This window comes from Pempheris klunzingeri, chromosome 4 (genome assembly GCF_042242105.1).
Source record: "Pempheris klunzingeri isolate RE-2024b chromosome 4, fPemKlu1.hap1, whole genome shotgun sequence".
In the NCBI taxonomy this organism is placed as follows: domain Eukaryota; kingdom Metazoa; phylum Chordata; class Actinopteri; order Acropomatiformes; family Pempheridae; genus Pempheris; species Pempheris klunzingeri.
Window position 1 is genome coordinate 13,691,732 of NC_092015.1, and position 22,621 is coordinate 13,714,352.

At 43.2% G+C, this 22,621-nt stretch overlaps 1 protein-coding gene across 1 annotated transcript in view; it reads left to right on the top strand.

Annotated features, from left to right (window-relative positions):
- Nucleotides 1-22,621, top strand: part of grik4 (glutamate receptor, ionotropic, kainate 4) — a 136,505-nt gene extending 113,884 nt beyond the window's left edge. Inside the window, exons 11-20 of the mRNA XM_070828810.1 lie at nt 6,025-6,228; nt 8,814-8,927; nt 16,277-16,386; nt 17,464-17,637; nt 17,965-18,009; nt 18,135-18,300; nt 18,949-19,174; nt 20,081-20,209; nt 20,394-20,512; nt 22,163-22,621. Coding sequence (XP_070684911.1) covers nt 6,025-6,228; nt 8,814-8,927; nt 16,277-16,386; nt 17,464-17,637; nt 17,965-18,009; nt 18,135-18,300; nt 18,949-19,174; nt 20,081-20,209; nt 20,394-20,512; nt 22,163-22,552 — 1,677 coding nt within the window. The 3' untranslated portion in view covers nt 22,553-22,621. The remainder of the gene's footprint in view (nt 1-6,024; nt 6,229-8,813; nt 8,928-16,276; nt 16,387-17,463; nt 17,638-17,964; nt 18,010-18,134; nt 18,301-18,948; nt 19,175-20,080; nt 20,210-20,393; nt 20,513-22,162) is intronic.

Genomic DNA, 22,621 nt, shown 5'->3' on the forward strand with positions numbered 1-22,621 from the left:
TCGGAAGCCACCAAGGAGCAATTTTCAGTGCCTATCACAGCTCATTCATCATGGTGTGATTGCTGTGTCGCCGTTATCTCGCTTGTGGGCAGACAAGCCACAGCTGAAAGCCTCCCTAAGAATTCCTTACCTGTAGCACTGGCCTGAAAGAGTGTGTGTGCCTGCACCAGCACTGACAGTATTTATGAATGCTTTTTTCCAGTCATTTGTGTGTGTGTGTGTGTGTGTGTGTGTCTGTGTGTGTATGTGTGTGTCTGTGTGTGTATGTGTGTGTCTGTGTGTGTGCACTCTTGACATGTTCACCTGGCCTTTTCAGGGCAGTTTCATTACACCCACATATGGCCGTCACCCTCCCACTTCAAATTCATGAACAGCGCTAGAAAACAAAAACACAGTTACAGAATTGATTATCACTTCACTGCTGGGCTGCAAGCCATGTGTTTGTAATTATTGATTGAGTTTGTTACAGGCACTGTTTAGGTGTTACTGAAATAATGTCTTTATACCCTCCGTAGCCACACTGATGTAATAGAAAAAGCCCATGTTATCCTGGAGATAAAATTCTCTTGGTTGTGTTGTTCTAAATAGTGTGCGGTATTGTGGTTTCTCTCAGTAGCTTGTCAAGCAGTAGAAAGAGTAATCTGTTCCCATCTCTATGTTTTTACTTCTTTCTGATCCCAGGTGATTTGCATCGTGATGGCATGACTGCTGAATTTTCAGACCTCCGAGCTCCAAGTAGAAGATTTTTCTCAATAAAACACATGCTCTTACTTTCTAAGGAGACTTCTCATGCAATTCATAATGCCAAAGTTAAACTGGAATCAAAGATCATCTGTGATAATAACAAGTAGACTGGTATCCACGCAACTGAAGCCGCTCTGAAAAGCAAGAGCATCACTGAACAGGGCTCAAACAGGCGGTGTGAACCTGTGTTTCTTCCTGTGTTGCTTTGCAGCCGCCCTCCTAAAGTGCACACTCGTTCCCAAATGAATCAAAATCGCACTCTTTTAATCTTTTTTCAACTTCACCTCAACTTTTATCAACTGACCCACATCATCAAACACCACTTCCCCTTAAAAGCACACGTCCATACACACTGACACGCTGTAGATACACACATACCCAGTAACAAACGCACACACACAGCCTAGGTTTTTCACTTTTTTTCACTGGATACATGTAAATACATGTGGTTATTATAGCACCAGTTAATCATTCAACAACCTTAGGTGTCATTATATCACTAATTTAATTAGGCTCTTATATACCACTTATGCTCAGCTCTCACAGATTTCTGAACTTCTTCTAATTCCTCGTTTATGAAGGAAATCAAACCGAGCAAAGCTTTACCTGTGGGGACATCTGTGTTTGGTGCCAGCTCTTTGCCACTGTTAAGGAATTATACACTCTCAATATTTAAATTCCAACCTAAGACCTATTTTTTCTGTTCATGCCTGAAACCTGGTTTAAGTCCCTCCTGTAAGAGACACTCCTGCCTTTGTCAGCTGCAGCACTCTTGGCCATTCTCTCAGTTCTCCTGCAGACTGCCCTTGTGTCAGTGACTGCTCTCATATCCACTCACATATGTATTAGTATGAATTCAACAGTGCCAGCTGATAAAAGCAGACACAGAGGCAGATTTGCTGGCACACGGGCTCAGTGGCACTGAGGCGTGTGCACATGAATTTGCACACGCAGACACAAGATCTGTCCCAATTTCTTAGTGTCTGTGTGTACTTTTTCTTCCTCGATATTCATCTCCTTCCCATTTGTATTTTCTGTCATTTATTTACTGTCAAACACTAAACTGTTTGACAGTAAACTGTTTGTTGAAATTTGCTTTTTTTTTTTAAATGAACATGGCCCAACCCTTTTCCTAACAACCTAGTATTTTTCTGAGTATCGTCAGAGCTTCTGTGGCTCTTCTTCAAACAGGACTACAGAGCCCTGTGAGAGAATTATATCTCTGCTGCCAGTTTGTTGGGCTCTGGAGAGCGAGTTTTTAAGGATAAGAAAACAGTTGAGGAAAGTGCGGCAGGTTGTGTGAATCTTGAACACCCTGAGGTTTTAAAAGGGGAAACTCCACTGCGGTGTGTGAAGTTGAATGTGAACAACACCCACCGGGTGCACCTGGTGCTCTGTGTGTGTGTGTGTGTGTGTGTGTGTGTACTTGCTTGTGCATATATAAGAGTGTGCTTCTTCCTCCAAAGTTATCAGTCCGCAACCAGACTCCTCATGGCCTGGGAATAAGAGGCTCTTTTAAAAGTCTGCATTTCTTTATAGCTTCAAACTCATAGCTTTATTGCTGATTTGCTGTGGTGTGCAAAAGAAGGTAGATGGGATTTCCTTATGATTTTGCCTTCACAGAAGAAAGCTCCTTCATAACCCTGTATAGACTTTTCATACCTTTTTATATAGTTATTTTTATATGATTTTGTTCTCAACTTCACAGAGCCTTCTTGTGGAAGTGATTCTTTCAGTCATTTTTTGTCAGTGTTTGGTGGAAGTTTTCGGATGGTTTTTGGATACATGAACTTTTAATATAAGCTAATATAAGTTTCCATTTTTGCAACCCAGCACAGATTTGGTTAATAGACAGTTTTGACCAGGCGTGTTAATAAAGCAACAGGAGCTCAGAAAAAGAAAGATTGATTGAAACTAGGGTAAATGACAAAGGAAAAAACAGAGGAGTAAAGGTGAAAAAACCTTTTGTCTTGATAACAGTCAGACAATCCCTGTGTTATTGATTGCTGTTGGGTTTTTACTGGTGTGATTGATGGATGTTTGCCGGGTCCAATTTTATTAGTCTGTACTTAACCAGGTTAACACAGAAAGCTGCCGAAGAGACAAGATTCAAAAGCAATATTTTCTAGCCTCATTCCAAGAGGTTGATCTTCCTAATGATGGCAGCCATATGTTGTAAAAATACAATGCTTTTGCTGTCCTTCACACACATAAATCAACTACGATTTATGCTTAATTAAATGTTGCGTTAGGACAGAAGGTATGTTACTGCTCCTCTGTCCTGTTGGTGTGAAGAGCTAGCAAGACATTGTTGCAGGATTGTGTGCCTCTTCATTTGTTCCCTGTCCCCTCAGTCCGGCTCGCGTTACGTACAGAATGTCTATGAAAGCCAGCCTCTGTAATAATGTGGCGGAAATTAGAAAGAGAGTGAAAACGACTGACTCGGTCTGGCTTGACTGCAAGTTGGTGCTCGAAAAGCCTCAGCAGTCTGTGAGCTGTAAAATTAGCATTTATATTGTTCCTTACGCATGCTGAAACATAGGTATGTATGGACCATTGAGGTTACATGTGTGGCTGTTTAAGGGGTTAATGAACAGATGGACAGATCTATTTTAATAGATTGGTACACACAGTTACCAACTTGACTGACTCTGAGCCGAAGAGGTGTTCTGTTTTATCATCTGCTTCCTAAAGGACAGGTCTGATTATATGCTGTTGTTTTGTCACTGTCAAAAAAATCCCATGAAAAGGCAAAATTCAAAAATGCTTTAGTTTTTATTTCAGTATTTTCTTACTTATCCAGCCCGTCTGTCTGTGGCCCTCAAGTGCAGTTATTTCTACTGAAGACTTCTTTAAAAATAGTATAATTTGTAGTATAATTTTTTAATAAAGGATTAATCTTTCCCTTAAAAAGCTTGCCACTGTAGTTAGCACAAACAGGAGTCAATAGGAGGGAATTTTTTAGCCACAGATTTGCAGCCGTACATTAGTACCACTAATCTATCTAAGTAAATATATTGCAGTCATGTTTATATTGACATTTAAGCCACACCACATCTTTTCCTAACCTTAACCAGAATGCCGTGGTTGCCTTAATCTAACCACAGGCGAGACTCAGGACACGAATCCTAGTGTAATAGTCACCAATTACGCTTCACATAGCAACATAATTAGGAAAAAAAATTGGATTTATATAAATGTGACTTCTAGGAGAGAGGGTTGGGATTTGGTGCGCTAGTGAGTATTTACAGCAGCTGGATGCTGGCTGTCGATCAACTCACAATGAACAGTGCCCATGTTCATTGTGATGAGGTAACATGTCACCCAGTGCAACAGTTTGGCCTGTTGATGTGTTTTAATATTTTTGTGACAACATGGGAGGTCTATGGCACCGAGGAGCAACCTCATAGCTGGCTTTGGCTGCACAGGCAATGCTTGTTAGTCATATCAGTTATTGGTTTTTGAAGAATATTACCAGACTTATCCTTTAACATACACACGTGCAACTCACTTACTCTCACATTACCTTATATTGTAATACAGTCTCTGTCATCTACCTCTCTATGTAAGACAGTGCAGGCTATTGTTGCTGTTCAGCATGTCGGTTTAATCCAATTATGAGTGTGATTAGATAAATTGAATCCATATGCAGATTCTAGGTGCAGAGTAACGCAGACGGAGAGACTCAATCAGTAGTCACTTTATTCTCATTCTTATCACACCAGAGCAGGAGGCTGTGGGCTCTACTGTCCAGTGATGCAGCGAGAAAGAGGCGAAACCTCTGAGCCCACCCACCCCCATCCCTCCGCGCACGGCTACAGGTGGAACCAAGCGGTTGCTATGACAACAGGGTGCAGTAACAGTGGAGGTGCACCAAGCTCTCAAATGTTCCCAATTTCAGTGTAACCACCATTTTTGTGGCTGTCACTGTGAGGCAAATCAATCACTAGTCAAACAGCTACCACACAAATACGTATATCCAGCTGTGGCGTCGACAAAACAATTTCACTTCTGTTCCAGTTCTCAAAATACAGAACTACAACACTGCTGCTTATGCTTAACCTCCCTGAGAGCTGTCACAGTGGCTTTGAATGGCTTACACACAAGCCTCTGAGGCGAATTACACACAACACACTGTTGGCATTTATGTTAACACGGGTAGTCTCTTTACCAAGCTCACGGCTAGTATATTTTCTGCGTAAGCTTCCAAACGTATGTTAAACACCAAATAAAACACTTGTGCACACCAGGAAAGAAAACAGAACTTTATATTCCTTTTGTTTTTATTTATTTTTACAAAATGCAAAGTGTGAGCTCTAGAAAACACACCGACTTGTTAATCATTGTTATCTGATGTCATGTTGCCAAAGTAAGTTACTCTTAGCTGGATTCACGGGCTGAGTGCAGGGATAGAGCAAGAGCAAAGTGGTACATAATGCTGTCTTTTTTATGATGTACCGCAGCCTGAGCACAACAGTTTGACAGTTGCATTATTTGAAAAATAGCACAATAATAAGAGTGGCTCCAAAGTACATCACTGCGGGGCACATTAAATCTTCCTAAAACATCAACTAAATGACAAAACAAGACATAAATAAACAGACAACCGAACAGAGAGTTGGTTCTCTAAAAGACAGGTTGTAAATACGTGTGTGGTTTGGTGTTTGTGTGTGTGAGTTTGTGCGGTGAGAGGGAAACTGCTTTTGGGTCTTATCCACTTTTTGCTGGCTATAAGAGATTAGGACGCACCTGTCTGTTGCTGATTTTAGTGCCTGGCTCTGCTTCAGATCCACAAATCTCAGTTTTCATTGAAGGCAGTAAACCTGATGTGATCTGTGACCTCCAAACGACGTATGGGATGCTTCCACCGTCCCTCCTGACTGTAAAATGTTCAGTTAGGTTCTGTAAAGCAATCACACTCCAGCTATTTAGAGTCATACTTGCGTAAAGGTACAGGAGCTTTCACAAGAATCATCAAAAGCAGCAGAGTCTAAGATATCTTAATGTTTAGTATAATATTAGTTTAGGTCAAGCACCCCAAAAAGCTCCCACATTCCCCATAATGCATCTCAGTCGCATGTTTCCTCAGATTTCTCCTGTCTGTAAATGTCTTTCAAACACCAAAAAGAGTAGGAAGACATTTTTTTGATTTTCATAGGATGAATAGGATTCTCTGTTACAAGTAAACTGAATTTACTCTCCAGTATGTCAGTATCTTGTCTCTGCTCTCTTGTCAGTTGGAGATGTATTGTCTACAATGAAACCCTGTGCGTTTTACAGGAGAATCCTTATGTGATGCTGCGGCCAAACTACCAAGAACTGGAGGGAAATGACCGCTATGAAGGCTTCTGTGTGGACATGCTGAAGGAGCTGGCAGATATTCTCAAGTTCAAGTATCGCATCCGGCTGGTGGGGGACGGACTGTACGGTGTTCCTGGAGCCAATGGAACGTGGACTGGCATGGTCGGAGAGCTTATCTCAAGGGTATGTAAATATAAGGTCACGCACAGATTGAGAAACAAGCCCTACAGCAATGAATTATCAAGTTTATCACAACATATAGACATATAAGCACACCAATGACCAAAGCATGTCCTAGGGGCACTCACATAAACACATAAGTGTATCGCTCAGCTAGTTCACAGCTAGCAGCTTTCCTTTATGTCATACGCTCATTTTTTCATACGGCAGTTGGCCTTTTCAGCTTAAGAATTGTATTTTCTAAAACAGTCACGGCTCGTTGGTGACTTGTTCCCTGTCAGCTCCTTTCCTTAAGCCTTCTGAACTGACCTTAACAGACATTCCTCCTGAATCAGTTGTTGTTGCTGTTAAATCTCTAAGTGAGGTCTTACACTCTTCCAGCTATGCTGTATGTAGCCGTTAACAGGCAGATAAGGTTATGTAAGGGAGCTGAGGGGAGAAGAAGGGGAAAAGAAGAAATGAAACAGCTGTAAAAAAAAAAAAAAAAAAAGCAAAGAGGAAAGCTGGTCTGAGAAAGAGAAAAAGCGAGGAATAAAGTAGAGAGGGATTTGGCCGATCCTAAGAGGTGATCTGTCTTAATTCTGTGGGCTAATGGAGGGCAAAGCCATTAAGTATGTAAAGCAAGGAATGCCTGCTCTTGTTATTGTCACAGGCTGCCACCGCCCTCGTCCCCTTAAGTTGCCTGTGGAAGGCTGACCTTGACGGGCCATGGCTGAAGTCAACATGTGTCTCTGACAGCTGCTTGAGCTGTGGAGTAGCAAGGTGGGGGACATGACGTGCTTGAGAGGGATTTGTCATGGGACGGGGAACATCTGCAGGGATGTTCCACAGTGGACAGAGAGGCTTGAGCTTGTTTGGTTAAAGGCTTAGAAAGGAATGGGGAAGACGGCAGAGTAAAAAGATTGTGAAAGTAAACAAAGGAACAGCCATGATTGCAAGTGTAATGGATAAGTTGAAAGGATATGAAATATTCACATGGTAGCAGCAAAGCAGGACAGCCAGAGGTTACTCTGGACAGCAGATACCTGTGTCCCTGCCAGCACCATTTAGCCTGAACAGTATTTCACTGTATGAGGTTGATTAGTTTGATGAGTGTCAGACAGCCTGAGCTACCAACGAGACATGCCAGGAGGAATCCAGACCAAAGTCTAAAGTACAGTATGTCCTGATTCCTTAATCTACTGCAGTCAGAGAACGGACACACACAGAATTTCCAAACACCAAACTCTTGAGGTCAAAGGCAACATCCTAGAGGATGATGTTTAATTCATCCCACACATTCACAGGTTGTATTTTGTCCTTTGTGAACAGGGTTAGCATGATATGATTGAATGCAAGTGGAAACAGGTATGATGCAACATTGAACAGCCAACATTGCTTTGTGGTTTATTTTTTTCAGTTATACTCGAAGGCATAACAGCAGGGAGGCAGAGGAACCCAGTAATCAATATTAATATTCTATCATCACATAAATATTTCAGTAGCTGTTATGACGTACGTGTGTGTTCATTTTTCAAAGGATCTGTGACTTTCTTTGTTGAAATTGCCTGGATCTACATGTGGCTTCCTTCCGGCACTCGGAGCAGGCGATCAGACTTTCAAAAGACGGAGAGAGAAAAAAGAGGAGGCAGAGGCCGGGCGCAGCTGATGATGAAGGGTCAGAGCCTGCGGGCTGAGGAAAGGGCAGCAGGAGACATTGAGTCTATGCTGGGGCGAGGTTAAAGTGGTGGAAATTTAACATGTAATGCGCTAATTGATGCACACAGAGCAGGATTTGGTCTTTTAGGTGAAGCTCTCAGTACCTTTGAACTTCAGTCTAACGGACTGAATAGCTGTAAAAAGAAAACTCCTATTTTTGCATCATGTCAAAAATGATGTTGCAGCAAAAATGCTCTGTCATGTATGTCAGATGCCCCTCTTCCTGTCTCTCTCTCTCCTGGAGATACAAACAGTGTGATGTGGATTTTGACTGGTGTCTGCAGTGCTGCTGCAGCAGAGCTTCTTTCTTCTCACTCTCATCCTCCCATTCCTCTCCGTCTCCCCAATCCTCTTAGCTCTCCTGCTGCGGACAAAGAGCAATGCGCTGCTGCTTTCACTCTTTGCTCCTCAGGGAGATGAAAAATCCCTTGCAGTTGCACTTTGCTGGCCTGTATTATTAGTAGGGAGCCATCCAGTATTCAGCGTACACTGACCATTTCTATATGTGTGTGTCTCTAAGTGTGTGTTTTACCAGCCGCTGCTTTGTCAAGTGATTTGTCTTGACAGTGTTCCCTTGACCGGCCACAATGGTTACCGTGATCTCTCCTGTGCCCTACACACTCACACACACGCACACACACACAGTGCCAATGCTGGATTATCCTCACCACAGACAGCGCTATTGCTGGACAAAGAGGCTATGTGATACAAAAGGGCATTAATAGGGATTTAGCATCTAGTAGCCCCTTTCTTATGTCATCCTCGTCTTTTTTTCAAGTGCTTAAATTATTGGTTATGTCATGAACACATGCTACGTCTTCACAGCGATGTTCAGTCCGCCTTTGGGTGTATGTCTTTGACTGTGCGCTTCTACTCGCCCTCTGATTTAGAAAGCTGACCTGGCAGTCGCAGGCCTCACCATCACAGCAGAGCGTGAAAAGGTCATTGACTTCTCCAAGCCCTTCATGACCCTCGGCATCAGCATCATGTACCGCGTCCACCTGGTGAGTTACCTTCCATCAGCCCCCCACACACTCCAACTCCGCTATCACAGCAGGTTGTCAGCCTTGTCTAATGGCTGGAAAAGAACCACTGTACCTTTTGGGAGAGAGTTTATATTTTTCATCTAAATCCGTCCACAAACTCTCTCGCTTTGCACCTTATCGCCTCCTTTACCTCTCAGCTCCTTCCTTTCCCTGGCATCTGTGCGTTTTCAAGGTTTAAACGCTCCTCTTCCTTATTTCCTCCACCCCTCCAACCCTTAGTCTTGCTCTATTGCTTCTTTTTTATCTTCCTAACATCGTTTCCCTTCTGTCCCTCATCTTTTCAATAGTGTCCAGTTCTTTTCACTTCCCCATTTCCTCCTTCTGTTGCTGTGGCCCACCCCATCACGCCAGCACCAGATGGCAGGTTTTACTGTGTGAACTTACTGATGAATGTAGCAGTTTCACAGTTGTTTTCTGCATGCCCTCTGATTGGATTTGGCCATCTTATTCACACAAGAAACGCCCTCCATGCTCCACAGGGAGCAAGCCCAAGCAAGAAACAGTGAAACAACAGCAGTGTAGGTGGAAATGAGCCAGCGTTTGCAGTCTGTGGCCCATTAATCACAAGTCCTCCCCCAAAACCCAAGGTGACCCAGCAGGGCCCAGTATGGCACTGACCACTGTCCGCACTGAGGTGTTCTGGCACGTGCGCTGGCTAACATTAGTGTAGTGTCCCAGAGGGGCATTTACTCAGAGTCCTTCTTGCTGCTGTCTCCCCCTCTTGTAAACCTCCCTCCTTGTCACCTTCCCATAGTCGGCGCATGGTGCTAATAGGCGTAGCAGTAAAAGATTCAATTGAGCGCCAACTGTTGGGAAGAATCAATCGATGCTCGCAGCAGGTGCAGTGTTAAATGGGCTGCTGGGTAGCATATCACCTCTGAAGTGGGAGGCAGGCAGGCGGGTGGCAGCATGAGGAGGCGATATGGAACTGATCTCCCTCAGGGCTGGCACACCGAGTCACAGAGTTGAATTAACACAGACTTGACGCCAAATGTCTGGGTAAGAGGTCAGTGAAGAAAGTTATTAAGACAAAGCACTGGTGTACAGAGTTTTTGAAACGAGAAAGGTGCAAGATAAGAGGGAAAGTGAAGACAGGTGTCCCTTGTCCTTGTCTCTCTCCCTCTCCCACCATCATTTCCTCATGCTCTCTTTACTCTCCCATTGGCCCTTGGCAGTTTCTCAGATCTGACTCAAACCCTTCAGCATGTCTCTAAAATTCGATATTTGAATTTCTGTGACTGCACTTGTTTAGTTCTAATCCACTGACTATTGATCGGAAGCACAGTGATTTCTACAAGGGGGTTTGCTGCTTATTTCAAACTTTAAATGAAAATTTCAGTCTGATCAATAAGAATGGCGAATGCAATAAAATAAAGGCGCCTGTTGGGTATTAATTACCCTCAGACTATCGGCCATTCAATCTCCATTTCGTCTCTTTGTCTGTAAGTATGTATTGTATCTGTCTGTCTGTCTCACAAAAAAAATGAATGATAAAAAATACTGTCTGTGTTTTTTCTCTTTTATTGTGCATAATTTTGACATATTGTCATATTTATTGAATCTGTAACACTTATTACAATGATTATGGACTATATTTGTCTCAATAGCAACAACATAGTAAAAGGCATCGTCCTGTTACTCCAACACTATCTCAAACTGTTTCCTGAATATAACTGCTTTTAAACACAACTGAGAGGCAGCAAAGTCAATAAATTGATCTCTTGTGTGAAACAGTAGAAAGAAACCAACAGACCTGGACCTAAACTCATAAACACTGTAAAATGTCACTGTCAGCTTTTCCATCTAGTCAGAACAGCGACACTGCACTTAATGAATTACCTGTCCCATGATTTTGTGTCAGTGTTACATGCACAAAAAAAGGGATCTGATTCTCTGGAGATATCATTGTTGAATTTTATACTGATTCTGTTGTATGATTGAGGGGCACCACACTGAAAAAAAAAGAGGAGAGGAATAAATCAGCTTAAGAAACAGCTCGCCGCTGTCTGCAGAGGATGAGCTGCATCTCTCTTGGTTCTCCAGCTGACTATTTTGTGGCTGTTTGGCTTTTTGTAGTCATGTACGGTATACAGTCAAGTAATACTGTATGGTGAGGTTTGGTCCACGGAGACATGCATGTGGTTTGAAGCCATATAAATACATTTGATTTGCTTTTAGACACAAATCACAGCATCCACCTTCACCTCAGCAGCCTGCACAATATGTGAATAGGACCCCAGAGTTATAAACTCAGACATAACCTGGAGCTACTGTCAGCCTCTTTTCATAAAAGCCATCCCTCCAATTACATTCATCAGCTATACAACAAAAAGCTATATTCTATAACCTAAGATCCCAGCGCTCTGAGGGTTAGGGTTACTTTCTATCTGTGCCAATTCCATCATCTAAACATTTCCTTCATTTTAAGAAGTGTGCAACAAAGTAAGCGTATATGCGTGTGTGTGTGTATAAGAGGAAGAGAGAGCAGTACTTAATTAGACATGAGAGTTAATTAAGGGTATGTGGAGGCCGTGTCAGATTCAGCAGCTGCCCTGAGGGGAGAGCGCAGTAAACAGAGCTTTATTGACTCTTTGGCCACACACGACCTCAGACAAAAATGACCCAGTCACAAACATATGCAGCCCTGCTCATATAGACACACGTACCTATATAGTTTCACACACGTGCATACACATTTGACAATACACAGACGTGCACTGTAAAGCACAGTCCCATGCATGTCCAGAATACAGACATAAAGCCCGACAACCTGGCGAGCCCAAGAGGGAGCAGGATGTTGTTATGAATATGACCCCGTGACCTCTTCTAAATCAACTGCTCTCCACTGATTGCCCCCGTGGCTATCTCAACAACCGTAGCAGCTGACAGCGCCTGCTCTGACACGAGGAGAACTGCACACACTATCAAAGAGCCCAGAAGGAAGACAGAAGGTGGGGAGACACGGGGAGGGAGAGGAAGAAAGACAACATAAAAGAGAATGAGCAAGAATTAGGTGGAACGAGAGGCAGAAGGGGTGGAGAGGAGATGGAGAAATGAGAACAGATAAGCAAGAGAGTGAGAGTTGAAATGACAATGGGAAGTCTCCTTCAGTGAGTCAGTATTCAGGCAGACCGCCTCAGTGGGCAACATTGTGGTATGAATAGCAAGAGGCAGGATGACTAGGTGAAATCCTTGACTGGATAACCTCACCAGCTCCTTCAGCCACCCTGGCATGCAGGCAGTCCCTAGAGAGAGAGGAGGGGTGGGGCGGGGTGTTGAGAGAGAACGAGGGCAGCGCAAGGTAAAATGAACAAGCTCTTCATCAGCGTGTTAAGAGGAAGAAGGGACACACACATGCTATAATAGGCATCAGTTCCACACTATTCTATTTGCTGAAATGTACTCATAAAAACAGGTCATAAAGGATGCTTCAACCTCTGTACCATGCCTGCATCCGTCCTTTGATTTGCCTTATGCCCTCTTATCATCATAACGTAACGATAAACCTCCATTAGATGATTCCCCTGCTTCTAATAAAAATAATTTAAACACAGCACTGTGTGATGAATCCGGGCAACCTGTGGCTATAATTTATACTCATAAACTCACATTTGGTGCTTGTTCCACTCTGAAGTCAGTTTATTGCAGTTGGTTTACTTTTATGTCTAATTCATGCACCAAGGCAACAACTACTATTTTTTTCAGTCATGATGTGTTAGTTTTGGAGTCTCCCAAGTCCTCCAAGTGTACATCTCCCATTAAACTCCCAGTTTAGCCAAGGTTGCTGTGTTTTCCCCAGCCAGAAGTAAACTATCTGCTGTCTGTGTTCACTGCTGGTGCCCCCTTGTGCCCCGGTCTGCCCAGGCACGTACTGTATCTGCCCTGCAGCAGGTGACTGACAGCATAGACGGCCGCTGACAAGCTTTGAGACACCAGCACACTCACTCACACTCACACAGCAACTGACAGCCGACTCACCTTGCAAAATGAAGAGAGAGCAGACCACCTATATGAGCTCACTGTTTAAATGATAATTTGGATGGACTGTGAGGTACTTGTGGTCTCTTTTATTTGCTCTCTCAAGTCAGTTTATTGCTGATAAAGTATTAATGGCTGAATACAGTCGATATTTGCTGTTGTAAGTTAATTATAGCTGTGCTAACATCAGTGACACTGAGCCCTCAATTGCAGAGATGAATCAGAAGTAAACCCCTGTGAAGAACAGATGCACAGTTTCATAACTTCCTTACATCAAAGGAAACAGGAGTCAGTCAGCCTGTCCTACAGGCCACGTCTGCTCAAACAAGGATTCAGTAGTGCACTTTCTGTCGGTAAGCTGCGACAAAGTGAATTTACACCTGCATTAACAGATATTTTGGCTGCAAAACAAGCTGTAAACACAACATTGGCACATTATCACCTTCATAAACCTATTATGGCTAATGCATTAGGAAATTGTTGCTTCCAGTATTTACACATCCAGAAGACAAGGAGCTACATTAGCATTCATTTGGATTTGTGTTCCCAGCAACCTGATGACTTTATGTCCAATAATCACGTTCCCTTTAAGCTCTGTTTTTGGTCTCTACCAACTCCTGAGGGAAATATCTAGCTCTTTAGCTGCTGAACGCTCCACTATGTTCACCAGCTAACGTTTGTCTGTCTGCTGTTTGGTGCTGGGCCAGTAGTGTATAGTGGATTTATCAGAACAGAGGTGGAGTGGAAATGATGCTGAGACAAAACAGTAAAGTTGCTGCAGTAAAATCAAGACAATGAGCTGAAAGGCAGTAACACACCCTGTAGAGCTGAGAGGAACTGCAGAGTCCGGTGTTAATTATCTGTTGGTTTGTCACTATGGGTGACCTGTTCTCACATTACACGTTGTCATTTAATCATTCATTTTAGAGAAGATATCCTGACACATTTTGTAAACATGCACACAGATTTACACAGATATACATTTTATGCAGTTTCCATTTCGCCTTGTGAATCTCTGTGTGCTCATTAGTGTGTCTCTTGCAGCCTCACCATAGATAATTCCCCCTCCAACTCCTGAAAACATAACTTGTCTCCGAGCCTTAAAGCACACATATAACAGCGCCAGAGTCAAGATTTCTGTGCTGCACACAACTCGTATTGTTTTCCTGTTGTCCTTGTGATCTCCGTCTCCTCCTACCTTTCTCTCTATTTTCTCTCTATATTTCTCACCTGTCTCTATTTGTGATCTGCTCCTCTGCACCTTCACTTCTCCACCATCTGTTAGCATGGGAGTCCCGCGTCTCTTCAGCTCTCTTCATCTTAATAATAGCACCTTGGTGGGAGCTTAAGATGTGGACAAGCGGAGCAAGCAGTTAACAAAACGCTGGATCAGCATGCACCAAACTGGACCAGCAAACAGGACTCATGTCAGCACATACTGCTATTAACCCCACTAATGCCAGTTCCAACAAGAGGCAGCTTGGCACTGAACACCCACTTCACAACAGTGGTATCTCAGTACCTCTGAGAGGAAAATGTTTTTCACCACTTCGCTGTTCTATTTTCAGACAGCTATCATCATCATCATGAGCACTAAACTCTATAGATAGGCAGGCGGACATTAAGACTGGCAGGCTGATTTGAATCATGCTAAAAAATTGTACTGAATCTCACTCTCCTGTCCTGCTTTCTGCACCACTTCTATTTTACACAGTCAGGCTAATATGCAAGTGATTACCAACGCATTAATGAATTTTCGTCTCTGCGCAAGTCTAAATGGCCATCAAAATAATTTCGCCCTCTTGCTGCAAATTTAATTTCAGAGGGCCACAGAAATTTATTACTGCAGTGTTTTGGCCTGCGTGATGTCCCTTATTGAATATTTTTGTATAAAAGCGATTTGGGCTTGTTCAGGAGGGCTCCACGGTTCTGCCTGTTGACACAGAAATGAGAGATAAGTAATTTCTACATGATTGAGTGTGTCCCTCTCATAACAACACTTGGACAGTTGGTCGTTTGATCACCTCCACCATTTAACTGTCTCTCTGGGCCTGACAGCCACCACCATTTCATGGCCATTAACAGATGGTGGACGTGCATTTGTGTGTAAATGGATAAAATTCCCCGTTCGGTCAGCCAGGCTATACGCTAAACATGCACATAAGAAATATGAGCATACACAAACACACTGATACTTGGCGCTGGTTCACCAGTAATTGGTTTCATTTAGAGGACAATAGCTGTTGGTGCTGGATAATGAAACATTAGGAATTAAACCCTATATTCCCATTGGTCTACGAGCTGCCAACCCTATTTCAGCCACTTTATCTCCACTACCACTGGTTAGCAATCCAAACCAATACATAACAGCCCGTAGCTGCTACAGCACAGCTAGCCTTTCAGTCCAGGCTGAAGCCATTAATCTCTTCGCTTTTTTTTCTTCGAGCTGGGAGAGTGTGCGCTCCCGGACATAGAGGAAGTCAACAATAGGTCACAGAAATGAATTTCTGTTTAATGTGGATGTAATGGTTTAGTTGATTAGTTGACCTTTCTCTCTCTACTGCATGCAACCTGCAAAGTGCAAATGGTCACTGTTGTCTTTGTCTCAGTTAATAATTCTGACCTCTAATTGTTCCTTATGATTGGATCTAATACTGTATGTAATGTTATTTCATGTTGACGCATACTAACTACCAATTAACAGGAAGTATTTGGGAAACTATCAGTTCATTTTTTTAAAATGTTTTCAGTGCTAGAATCCAGGAAATAAAACCTCTTATCTGCAATGTTGTATCAATACACAGCTCTGTGCCACTCTGTTGACAATTCATGGGAGACTGAGTTTGCGCTTTCATACAATGTTGATCTGAATGTTTACATGCAAATGAGATTCATATAATTATAGTGCTATCAGTTTAGGACAGGAAATTCTATGCTTATCACCTCAAAATCCCTTTATTTACTGTCCCAGTCACCTTTTTCATCTTCCTCCAAATTACACAGGCAGCAGTAAATGTTGTTTAACACAGACCGAATTGGGCCCGGGGCAAAGGAATCAACACTGAAATTCAGCAACATTTCCTTTTAATTAATCTTGGCGCTCTCACTGTATGGAGGCGATGTTTGAGACTTCAGATGTTTTTTCACATGCTAATCAGTTAATCTTCACCTTTTCTAGTACGTATTTAACCTCTCACCTCCTCATTGAACAAAAGCCAACTAATTGTTGCACACTCTCTGCAGACTTTAATGATTTGAACCCTGTGATGCATGTATGTGTGTGTGTGTGTGTGTGTGTGTGTGTGTGTGTGTGTGTGTGCGTGTTTCAGGGACGTAGGCCGGGCTACTTCTCCTTCCTGGATCCCTTCTCCCCTGGAGTGTGGCTCTTCATGCTTCTGGCCTACTTGGCTGTCAGCTGCGTTCTTTTTCTGGTGGCCAGGTAAAAGAGCTCACCAGTAAAATACAGTCACAGAGAGAGAGAGAGAGAGAGAGCAAACAATTAGAGGCAAACAAAGGGATAGAGTACAGTGTAAAAATATGAAAATGATTGTTTGGGGGTTATTCAGAAGAGGAAACAGGTGTTTTTTCACTTCTTCTCAGTCTCTTCACTTGAGCTTCCACATCACAGTGAAAGAGACGTTCTCCCCCGCAGTGGTGCGTCTCCAGCGTCATACTGACACCTGCTGGTCAGGGAGGGAACTCAGACAAATGCTGCTGCAAATTATTAATGCTTATACAACGAAAACATTATTAAATTATACTGTATCTTATGAGGAAACTCGGAAAAAAAAAATGCAAATGCTAATTAATGTCTTTTGTACCACCATCTGCAAGCAAATTATCACAATTATCATGCCCCAGACAGGTAGATGTATTACATCTCTAAAAAGAGTTCTATGGGTGGTATCCTGTAATTGCCATATGAACAACATCTGTAGAAGTTCATAATTTAATCATGACAATAATGAGGATAATGTGCACAAGTTTTGCTGAAGTTTGCTAAGAACATTTTTTTCATCTTCAGTCATATGGGGCTTAAAAGAACAACACTCACATGCAGAAATGTATATTGGCATAGCTGCTTTTTATTTTTTTATTGTTATTTTAGCTCATTTTGGCAGATCAGAGGGGAATTATACCCTGGTTTTAAGACGGAGACAATGGTTTTGTCACATAACAGAGTTGTCACATAATTTAAGCTTCATGCGGCACAATTTGAACATAACAGTTACATTTTCTTCACCCCTGCTGTTCAAGTAGGGAGCACATTGGGAATGAAAAGCAGGTTGGTTCTCTCTCTAGAGAGCCAAGGTGACTTTGTGCTCAGTTGACTGTTTGAGTTGTTTTGCTCCTTGTCTATGTTTCCCTTTCTCTCTCCATTTCACTCGCCGTCTCCCCGTCTCTTGAGTTTTGCTCTCGTCAGAATACTCAATCCAGCTTTCATTCCCACTCTTGTTGGCTGTATTCCTCCTCTGATTCTCTCTGCTATCTAACTCCATTGTCTCGTTCTCCCCAGATTGACACCTTATGAGTGGTACAACCCCCACCCCTGTCTAAAAGGTCGCTGTAACCTGCTGATCAACCAGTACTCGCTTGGAAACAGTTTCTGGTTCCCCGTTGGAGGCTTCATGCAGCAAGGATCCACCATTGCTCCCAGAGCTCTGTCTACGCGCTGCGTCAGTGGAGTGTGGTTAGTATCAGCCGCGGAGGCACACAAACACTTGCATGTTTTCAGCTGTTAAATCCTCATAGGTATGCACCCATTCAATTTTGTTGTGTTTTAATTTTGTGCTTATTGCTCCATCGTCTTATGCATTTCATCTTTGTTGTGATCTTGAGGCATCATTACAGATTTCCAGGACCAAAGGGCTCAAGATGAGATAGTGGCGGCAGTTGTGCATGCACATTCGTGAGGCATTGTCTGTGTATGTCTGCCTTTACAGCTAAAACTTCACTTCCTTTCATCCAAACCGAGCATTGTCTCCTTTATCCATGTGCACCCATCCATTTATCCATCCACCCCATCATCCACTGAGAATCCTGCACTGTCTTCTAATCTCAGGTGCGCAGTTATTTTAATCCTCCTACACTTTCACCCAGACAATCGATCTTCATACGCCGGCCTGTCCATTTACATACTTTCATAGGTGAGTACATATGTTCTTGTCGACTGCCTTTCCTCCACAGGTGGGCCTTCACATTAATCATCATCTCATCCTACACCGCCAACCTGGCTGCCTTCCTAACAGTCCAGAGGATGGAGGTGCCAATAGAGTCAGTGGACGACCTGGCAGATCAGACGGCGATAGAGTATGGCACCATGCATGGAGGATCCACAATGACCTTCTTTCAGGTCAGAGGTTACACACATTGTTGTATATGACAGATTGTTTATGCTCTTCACGTTACAGCCACACACCTACAAATGTACACAGAGTCTCACCTCAGAGCCTGCAGTGATCAATGGGCCATCAGTGATGTTATCCTCCTCATCACCTTCCTGTCCTTCCTGTCTTCCTCCTCTAACTACAGGTTTTATCTGTTTCCTGTCTGTTCTTCGCCACAACCATTCAATATCTTTCTCCTCCGGGAGATAGGGCACTGTCCGGGCCCCTAAAAGAGGCACACACTGTCCTCTTTCATCCTCTCTAGATGTGACCTCAGAGGGAGAAAAAGAGTGAGAGAGAGTGAATGCGAGTTACAGGGACAGAGATGGTGAAGGATGATATGGAGGAAGGGAGAGAGAGACATTATCCTTGCCTTTCTTTGCATTTTCGCATTTTGTTCTAAAATTATGAAGCTGCTCAAGGAAGAAATACATTTAGTTGTAGAGTATCAGGGTTTGACTAAATCTATCAGTCAAGAAAATGAAAAAGAAAAACAAATAAAGACCAATTTCCACCTCTGAGAAACAGAAACAATATGCTTTTGCAACTGACGTTTGTTTACCGTCACATCTGACTGTGTCTATTTCTCCTGATCACATCTCGCCGCTCTGCAGAACTCTCGCTACCAGACCTACCAGCGTATGTGGAACTTCATGCACTCAAAACAGCCCAGTGTGTTTGTGAAGAGCACGGAGGAGGGCATCGCCCGTGTACTCAACTCCAACTATGCCTACTTACTGGAGAGCACCATGAACGAGTACTACCGCCAGAGGAACTGCAACCTGACTCAGATTGGAGGACTGCTGGACACCAAGGGCTACGGCATCGGCATGCCACTGGGTGAGTGGAGAATGATGGAGCGGAAAATTCGAGGGGGGAGATAAGAATTAAAAGTAAGAGAAGTGAAAAGGAGAACTTCACTTACGTAAGCGGGAGGCCTGATGGATATCAGCAGGTAAGATACAAGGCGGCGTATTGGAGGAATAGAGGAAGGGAAGTTCAATGGTTTAGCTTACATACACTGTATAATTCATATTGAAGCTGAGACGGGAGAACAAAGAGCAGGGGGCATTAGTTGAAGGATAAACCATAAACGTCACAATGTAGAGTGTAATTGAAAGTAAACCCTCAGAAAAGCCAAACCATTAGCTGCTGTCATGGGGGAAAATGATGCAAAAAGTGTGAAACCAAAGCAGACTCACTGCTCGACTTTAATGGAGCGGCTGTTTCCATACTGTGATGGGAGAGCGGAGGGAAAAAGAAACAGAGTTTGAAATATTGCTCCTATTGAATGTGGAACCGAACGACTTGCTTGCCGCTCCGAGAGTGTAAACACAGGGTTTACTTACACTTTGATCTCAGGTTGAGCAGATGGGGGAAAACATACACCTTAAAGTAAACAAGATTAATTCCAATTCCTTTGATCTTTAAAGGAGAGATAAAGCCACTCTTTAGTTGATGATTTTTCCATACCACATACTGTGATGTGACCTGTACAACACACAGCAAAGCCGTAATAAGCCCTTTAATCTTATATTTGGAATCTTATTAATTACAAAGTCTTCTAATTGAGTGACATAATTTCACATTTACCACTACAAATTAGGAGAAAAAGTCATGAAAATTGCATTTAATGTTGCAAAATGATTTTGTGCGTACTGGAAACAAGTCAGTTTTTTTTTGACTACTTTGTTAGAGGATTTTAGAGGAGTGCAGCTGTGAGTTTTGCCTCTGTCGTCTCTGCAGGGTCAGTGTACCGTGATGAGTTTGACCTAGCCATCCTCAAAATGCAGGAGGACAATCGTTTGGAAATCCTCAAGAGGAAGTGGTGGGATGGTGGCAAGTGTCCAAAGGAGGAGGATCACCGTGCCAAAGGTTTGCCTCCGGTTAATCCTCATCTGCTTGTTCTTCAGCTCCACTTCATTTTGTCACTGCATGTTTGGAACAACACTCTGTCCATTACAATATCTTTTCCTGTTTTTCTTCTTCTACAATCCCTCTTCCTGTCATCTCTCTCCCTTTCACTGTCCCTTCTCCGACCATACGCTGCTGTCTCCAGGTCTGGGCATGGAGAACATCGGCGGTATCTTCGTGGTGCTGGTGTGTGGCCTGCTGGTGGCCATCCTCATGGCAGTGCTGGAGTTTGTCTGGATGTTAAGGCAGACACCAGGAAATGAGGTGAGAGAGGGCTATCTAACATGCATCTGCTTTATCTCCCTCTCTCCTCCCTGGTACCCTTCCCCTCGCAGAGCCGCTAGGCTTTCCAGCTTCCGGCTTTGACAGGAAGTGTAGCAGGCGTTTTCTTCTTCTTCCTCTGGGTACCACTTGGCACCCAGCCTCCCTCCGTCCAGCCTATGAGACAAACTCAGCACAAAACCAGGATATACCTCACTTATACCTCACTCAGAGTACATGCATATATGGATTATTTTCTATTTATAGTAGTTGGGAATTCACACACACACGCACACACACACATATATATATATATATATATATATATATATGTGTGTGTGTGTATTGCATAGAATATTGTAAATAATATAGAACATTGAATGTAGCAGGATCTTATTGGTGGTGAATACATGCTTACAAGGTGCTGCCAATGAGAATATACTCTAAACTATTGTGGTTGTTTTATCTTAGCCTTAATCCAATCACCTTTTGACTTACAAGATGCCGGCATTGTGTGCACATCTTCACTCAATATCTAACTGTCAGAGACCAGAAGTCACTCATTTTATTGGACTAGTTGTGGCCAGAAATCCGCGTTAGTAAGACACCGTCAATACATCACGATGGTGGAAGGAGAAGAGAGGATCAGTTTTTAAATGAAGGATCTACTTTACCAAAAGAAAAAAATAACTGTAACTATTTTTCACTGTGAACTGTTCAAAGTTATTTACACATACAGTGTGTGATTATTATAATCCTCATAACTTTATCAGTGATAATCAAAATTATGTGTATATATTTATAAGAAATTCAATGTAGCTCAGTGTAGAGAGAAGTATGAGGACGGTGTCCAGTCTTTTAACAGAACTCGTGCTGTTTGGAGAGGCTTTTTCATCAGGCCAGTTTCAATTTCCAGAAAATTATCAGATCTGTCAGTGAAGGAGCTCTGCTGTGCTATTCTCGGGGCGGGGACGCCATTAGCAGAAAAAATGGTCGAGCAATACATCAGAGAAAGATGTGCATGCACTGTTATAATTACTTCTGTGATTTCTTTAAAAGATACTTGATAATTGTCTTTTCAAATGGACTCCACACTGTGATTTTAATTCAATAAACATTCAGAATGTGAAAGTCAAAAACCAACTCATGTGATTTCTTTCTTTTTGAGCAGCATAGATTGATGTTTCTCTCTAACTTGTAAATCCTGTGTGTATGTGTGCATGTGCATGTGTGTGTGTGTGTGTGTGCTTGTTTGGGTTTATACCCGTGTGTCTGTGTATAGATGACTTGTCTGTCACTGTAATTATTTGAGTTTATATACTGTAGATACCCAGTGGAGCGCTCGATCATCAGTCCAGGAGATAAAATGTGTGTGTAACGTGTCTGTATGTGTCTGAAAAGTAAGTTTAAAATTACATATGTACTGTATGCATTGTTATTTCACTGCTGGTTTTTAGTGATACCAGCCATCTCTCTGTTGACACACTGATGATGAAGATAACCATGAAATGTATGTGTGTTATGTGTCTGTGATGTCCGTCAGTCTGTTCTGATCAAGTCAGTCAGTCAGTGAGTTGTCTGGCCTCTCTTCCCTTCTCTCCCTCTCTTATCCCGCTCTCCCCTATCTTTTTCTCCCTGTTTGTGTGCTTGCAGCAGTCAGTGTGCGAGGAGATGCTGCGGGAGCTCCAGGGGATCGTACTGTGTCGCGACAGCCTGCAGGTGAGGCGCCGGCGGGCGGCTTCAATGATGCGGCCGCGGCCCTTACCCCTGGAGGAGCGTCGAGCACGAGCCGCCGCCGTCAGCCTCAGCAATGGCAAGCTGTGCGGGGGCACCGGACTGCCTGAACCCCTCTCCCACAGACTGGCACAGGAGGCTGCCCTGGTTGCGAGGGGGTGCAGCCACATCCGCATTTGCCCGGAGTGCCGACGCTTCCAGGGACTGAGGATGCGTCCCGCAGGGGCCACTGGGGCCCTGCCTTCTCCCACGCACAGCGAGGAGAGCATAGAGTGGGACAAGACCACAAATAGCAGTGAACCTGAATAACGCCCGGCAGATTCCAACTGGACTGACTTTCCCAGCAGCCACCTCTCTACTTTCCAGGGATCAAAAATC